This window comes from Gopherus flavomarginatus, chromosome 24, assembly GCF_025201925.1.
Source record: "Gopherus flavomarginatus isolate rGopFla2 chromosome 24, rGopFla2.mat.asm, whole genome shotgun sequence".
Taxonomy (NCBI): Eukaryota; Metazoa; Chordata; order Testudines; family Testudinidae; genus Gopherus; species Gopherus flavomarginatus.
In genome coordinates this window covers 6,338,863-6,345,503 of record NC_066640.1, presented here as the reverse complement: position 1 = coordinate 6,345,503, position 6,641 = coordinate 6,338,863, and the positions used below count along the sequence as shown (strand labels likewise).

Genomic DNA, 6,641 nt, shown 5'->3' with positions numbered 1-6,641 from the left:
CATTTTTACTGAAAGTAAATCCAAACAGGCTACAAGGTAAAGCAAGCAGCCAAGTCAGAGACCTATTTTTACACTAGTCAGTCTTCCTTTTACCAAGGTAATATCCTTTTCATCATCATGTAAAACCACTACTGAACAAGGACTGTGGCTTAGTACATGTTCAGGCACCCCAAGCAGTTTCAAGACTCTTCCTCAATAGCAGCCACTGATCACCCAACGAAATATTAACTGGTCTAACTGAACACATCATCGGTGCTGAAAAGCTGGCTCAGATCAATGTAAATTTATGTACCAGTGAGGTGTGAGTACAAGGTACACTTGACATAAGTGATTAATACATCCAGACAGGTCACATTACGAAGTCAGCAAGGAGGCTAGACTAAAGTTAGTTTGGCAGTCCTTACCTACCATTTTGATTCAAAAGCCTGGGACACAGCTTCCCCACCACAGGGAAGTCTTAAACATCTTAAACCAGCAATAAAAAGTAAAATATAAATTTTTATTTAGAATTAAAGCAAATACTTCGGTATCACAAACACAATATTAAACTTCAAGAAATATACTGCTAATTTGGAGTGAGCATTTATTTGCACAATCACAACATGCGCACAAATTCAGAAAAGATGAAGTTTGAAATTTTCAACATCCCACCACCAGAGCAGTTGGTCACAATATTTTGTACAAAGAACAAACAATTATAAGTACTGTATAACAGATGTTGACAAAATTTCTACAGTTTCATCTTTATAGACAACAAGAAAGCTCTAAGAGGCAAACATTGCAATCTATTCTTCTTCTGAAGAGTCTCTCTCAAACGTATAGGCCATGAAGCAAGCATCTGGTCTCTTGGGGACAAGGGGATGCCCTGGTCTCACAATCTCAAAGCCCAAAAAGCTGAAAGTACGGAGCAATGCAGCTGCAAAAAGTAGAAAGAATACAAGTTTAATCTGATATTCGGGTCACTAGACAATCCCTAGTGGCCAACAGAGCAGTAATGAGACATCTGAAGAGACCAATTTCTACAGATATACTGCAATTACATTTATATGAAGCTACTTTTCTATATTACTGAAGTCACATGGTGAAAGCAATTGAACAGGCTTCAGTTTACACCCACCTCTGTCATCTCTGTTCTTGTGGAAGCAAATGAAGACATGATCAACTTGAAGCTGTTCTTCAGCAAACTCAAGAAGAACTGCAAAACTAAAGTGGAATATCAGTGAGACAGACAACTCCTTCCAGCAACGTTGAGGAGGCACAAAACTACGTGGGGACAAATTTTCAAGCAAGTGACCTCATGGGCACATCTGCACCTGCAAATTTGTGTGCCTGAATCAGGAAGCAGTGTAAGTACCCAGGTTCACACTGACAGCTAAGAGCGGCTGTGTATCAGCCCTCTTCAGATTTACCCTTGAAGTCACACAGCCCAGTTAGACTTCCAGGTTTACACTCAGAATTAGCAAAACACACTTAACAGTGATAGGTGCCACTGCACTTTAAGGCCCAAACACCAACAGAAGTTAGTTAAGGGTTTATGAATAAAAGTGGAATATCTGGTGTTCCTCTACTTGTAAGAGCACAAACCAGCCATGTAATCCTTTTTCCCATTAATAAGTTGACTTTCCTCCTTAACTGATGAGCTTAAGTCAGACTAAACCTTTCTGCAGCTAAAAAAGCAAGAACTCAATAGCTAAAGGCAAGTATGTTTATGCTGCTTTAGAGCTAGCTTCCATCTCTGAAGACTCAGGATCACAGTGTGAAATGAAACAAGTGAGATTTAGATTACATTCTCACCAGCACATGCCGAAAATAGGAATAATATTTAGCACTGTTATAGCAAAAAATCAGATTTTGTCATGACTGGAACAGAAGAAAGTCTGCATGATAAACCCATCATCAGATGTAAGTGGATGTAGCCAATGCAGAAGTATCACTCTTCAGGAGTACTGAAGTTAATTCCTAATTAGAAAAGAGATGTTAAAGGGCATATTACACTCTATCCTGCATACCTGTCTTTGCTTCCTTCAGGCAGAGCACCACTGGGAATTTCAATATATAGATTGTTGCTGTTCAGCACTGCCCTCCAGTTAACATGTTTGGCATCTGTAAGCCTTGACTGGACATTGAGAATTCTTGTCCTGTTATTAGATGTTAGTTCCTCTGTTACATTCAGCCGATTATCCTGTTACAATAAGATGGGAAGTTACTACTAATTCATCACAAATTTGAAATTAAACTCATGGAAGTGCACAAAATTCTTGAGCACTGCAGTCAGGATTTGTATTATAACCTTCTGATATAGTCTTCACCACATGAAGAGTCATTAATAAACTAAGAAAATGAAGCTAAGACTGCCTGGCATTAGATTGCATATATATACTTACAGAATAAAATAAATTAGCTGAAAGATTGTGATCCCTCTGACTATTCCCTCGCCCACCTGGGATCTTCAGGGGTGGGTGAGGGACATCAGGAGCACCACCGAGGCCCCGGACCCAGGTTACTACAGCAATTGAAAGAAACCCTGGAACTAAAGAAAATCATGATTTCAGTTAAAACTACATAAAGCCTAGATAAAACAAGCAGCATTCACATTTTATATCACATTTTAAACAGGAAACACATTGAAAACATGCTATTGGCCTGAGCTTATGAAAGCAAAATTAAGTCTTAATTAACTTTCATTTATCCAGCAAAGGGAAAGGAGTGCCAGTCTCCTTGACACAGGACAAAAACATGTAGGTTGCAAGGGGCCTATGTTCACAAAAAAGAGGCACATTAAATGTACCCCCATGATGCTTAAGCTACCAAGTCCACAAATGTGAGGAAAGCCAAGGATTTGATGACATTTAAAGTTCAGGCTGAAAAACACAAAATCGATCTAAGAACTTAATTATAAATTTTACAGTTAAATTAACCTATAAATGTTATCAGGCGTGACAAATGGAGGCTATTTCATAATTTAGAAACATTTCATGTCCAATCTCACAATTTTAATGAGTAATTCCCACTGAAGCCAATAAAAGTTCTGCACATTCAAGAACTGAGACTTGAAATTCTTCCTCCCTCTTGACCAGTTTGTAGTTTATGTATGAACATTTTGATCACAGTAGCACTGGTACTATAATTCCCAATTCTAAGGTTAACTACAGTTTTAGTTATAACTGATTTTATAATCATTTTTTCATGATTTTCATTTTTATGTGAAACAGTGTTTCCTTGGCAGATGTCCCAGGCCCTGTGCATACAAATCAGACCTTGTGCTGAGTTTGTTCTGGAAGTACTCACATTGTTTCTCTACATTCTGGAGAGTTTAAGTAGATTCTAATTGTTTTTTGGCATCTCCAAATTGTTTTTACCATTCAAAGCTCACGAGGAAATAGTACACTTGTGATAATAAACATTTTAACATATTTAGTAAAAAATTGAAGACTATTCCCTTAAAATATCACTAATCTGAAAACCTACTTGAAGTTTTCATACTGAGCATTTTTATGAAAATTTCCAATGCAGAGAGCATTTATACAGCTCTGCTAAATTTAATACTGATTACTACAGAACCCTCTATTTAAAGCATTCCATCCTCTTGAAGCTACGATTAAACCTAATTTTTCTACACAAGTTGTTTCATATCAGTAAGCCTGCTTGCCTGATCAGCTTTATACAGTAACAAGAATGACTGCTGTGCCCACTAGCCCCTCCCTCTGCACCATCTTTCACCCTGCAGGCTTACACTTTGGTTGCGTCATCTCAGCAGATGCAGCAATCGAGGCCCTTAGGGAAATTTTCACAATCGTCCTATCTGTGAGTTCCAGCAGCCATTTGCAAATCGGTATAAACATGTACAAAATAATCCACCATTTTGCTCAGTCCAAATGTGTTTGAGAGTTCCAAATCAGTCAGAAAATTGTGGTGAGACAAACAGACCACTCATTAGAAAGCCTTTGAACAGCTATATATTGATAGGTACAATATCATCTGCTGAAAGTGATCAATAAAGGGGACCATTGTGAGGCTATAATATGAATGTATTATACTGCATAAAGTTACAAGAGACTAGGACCAATTGATATCAATTATATCTGAGCCCTCAGTTGTATTCAATTTCCAAAGTGCAGCAGTTTTCCAGTAAAGAATTCAACTGGTGCTCTAACCCATGCATTAAATTGATTTTAATATTCCTTTCGAGGTTCATTATAAAGCAATGTATCTCACTGTCCTCATGTGATAAGAACCACATTTTTACTTACTAAGCACTTGTATTTAACCACCCCACCCCCCATATATGCAGTTCTATAGAGTTCTGTAGCATAAAGGCTCATTTAGCTTTGGGAGTTACTTTTAATACCACATTTTAAAGTTGGGCTCACTGTGTGGTCTCTACATGGCCTTCCTTTTGGACCACAACATTATCTAACAAAAATGGCTTCTTAAAATAGCTTCTGAAAAGGGAAAGCCAGACTTATAATGCATAACTAGTTTGATAGCTACTTTGTCCCCTGCAGAGGTCACAGTAATTTTCATCTATTTTCATCCCAGCAATTGCTGTCATAGTTTAAACTGCATCAGAGGATTAAGCAAGCAGCTTTTATAACACACTTAGGTTCTACTTTAGGCTAAGCACCTTGATTCGTTTCCATGTATGTAACTATACCCTTACATAAAGGTTCTCATTTCTCACTCTTCTGCCATTCTGAATTAATCACCTTCCAACCATCAGAGGAAATGCCTTCATACCAGAAACAGTCTATTGCTTTGACGTAGTCATTTCTATTAGGTCTTTCTTTACTGAGGACTTTTATTGATGAGTAGCCACAAGTCACCACTGTTTCAGCAAAACACATTCATGCCTTTGCTGATCTGTTAGCTTTCCTGGCAATTTCAGCAGCCAGTGATGTGGCTGCTGTTTACATCTAACTGCCCTTTAACTGTCACGTGGCAGGTTAGGCTCTTTGTGATTTTAATGATGGTATTAGTGCGTGCGAGGATTTAACAGTGCTATGGGGAAGGGAACGTTATTCACCGCAGCTCCTGCTCTGCTTAAGGCGGCCCTGCGATGGGTTTGTCCAGGGGCTACTGATGGCCTCAGACAGGACCGGGGGAATCTGCAGGCCACCCCCAAGCAGGCGGGGGAGGGGACTCACCTGCTCGAAGGGGAAGCAGTAAGGCCTGTGGGGGAGGAGGGGGCGACGACTCCCACGTGCGGGGGGGGGGTGAAAGGGCCTCATGAGGCCTGTGTCCTGGCGGGAGGGGATCCCCAAAGGGGCTACGTCACTGCCCAGCCCCTCCAGCCGGGCCACGTGATCTCCACCCCCACCCACCTGCTGGGGGGGGGGGCAGGACGCCCTCGAGATGAGCCTGGCGCCCACGCTCAGGGCGCTGCCCTCGAGGGGCACAAGGCCCGGCCCAGGACCAACGCAGAGCCGCGGATGATGCGGGCGGCGCGGGCTGACCGGCTCGGCACGGCGGGGGCACCTCAGAGGCCCGAGGGCGCCGCGGGAGGGGGTGAGGGCTGAGGCGGGCCCGGCGCCTCACCTGCTCTGTCCGGCACGGAGGCTCAGCACGGCGGGCATGATGATGATGGTGCTTTTATTCCCCTCTTTCTCTCTGGCGAAGCAGTGACTGTTGAGTATCCGCTGCAGGGAGGATTTCACCATCCGGCCGCTCTGGTCCGAACCCCGAAACCCTCCGCAGCCTCCTCTCGGCCCAGGCTCTGCTGTACAAAATGGCGCCTGTTCGCCCAGCGGGCCCTTATATAGCCGCTCCTTGAGATTGGCCACGCCCCTCCGGGTGGCCACGCCCTCCAGAGGGTGACGGCCCCTGTGTGGTAAATAGCCAACTGTCCGCCAGGGAGGGTGACTCCCCATTGGTTGAGGACCATAACGGGGGGAGGGGGAATGAGCTCTCTTCCTATTGGCTGTTGAGGAGGATGACGATAAACGGGGACTAGAGTGGGCTCTTTACTAGCTCGGCGGTTCTAATTGGCTGAGGACGGAGTGGGCTGAGCAGCGTTTGATGTGCTGGCCTCGTATTGGCCCCCCGGAAAGCTCTTTTCGTGTCTCGAGTAAGCCGGCTGGAGGCGTTGTGCGCATGCGCCGAGCTTGTGTGGCGTCTTCTGACTCGTCTGTGGTGAAATCTACCTGGTCCCTAGTGAGCCCCTCAGCCTGCCCCCCCCCCCCCGCCCAGCTCCCACACCGACTCCTGTCCCTCCCCCACCCGCCCACAGACAACTTGGCCTCCCCTCCCCCTCCCCAGCTAGCCCAGCTCCCACACCAACTCCTGTCCCTCCCCCGCCCACCCACTGACTCCTCGGCCTCCCCGCTCCCTCCCCAGCTCCCACACCGACTCCTGTCCCTCCCCCACCCACCCACTGACAACTTGGCCTCCCCTCCCCCTGCCCAGCTCCCACACCTACTCCTGTCCCTCCCCCACCCACCCACTGACTCCTCAGCCTCCCAGCTCCCACACCGACACCTGTCCCTCCCCCACCCACCCACTGACTCCTCAGCCTCCCCGCTCCCTCCCCAGCTCCCACACCGACTCCTGTCCCTCCCCCACCCACCCACTGACTCCTCAGCCTCCCCGCCCCCTCCCCAGCTCCCACACCGACTCCTTTCCCTTTCCCACCTGCCCACTGACAA

The 6,641-nt window shown here is 45.2% G+C and overlaps 1 protein-coding gene across 1 annotated transcript; it reads right to left on the bottom strand.

Annotated features, from left to right (window-relative positions):
* Positions 1-478: 478 nt before the first annotated feature.
* OAZ1 (ornithine decarboxylase antizyme 1) lies at positions 479-5,737 on the bottom strand. The gene is given in 6 exon segments (XM_050934375.1): positions 479-916; positions 1,118-1,203; positions 2,010-2,182; positions 2,385-2,471; positions 2,473-2,530; positions 5,536-5,737. Coding segments are annotated over 6 exon segments (657 nt in total). The 5' UTR covers positions 5,658-5,737; the 3' UTR covers positions 479-785.
* Between the last annotated feature and the right edge of the window lie 904 nt (positions 5,738-6,641).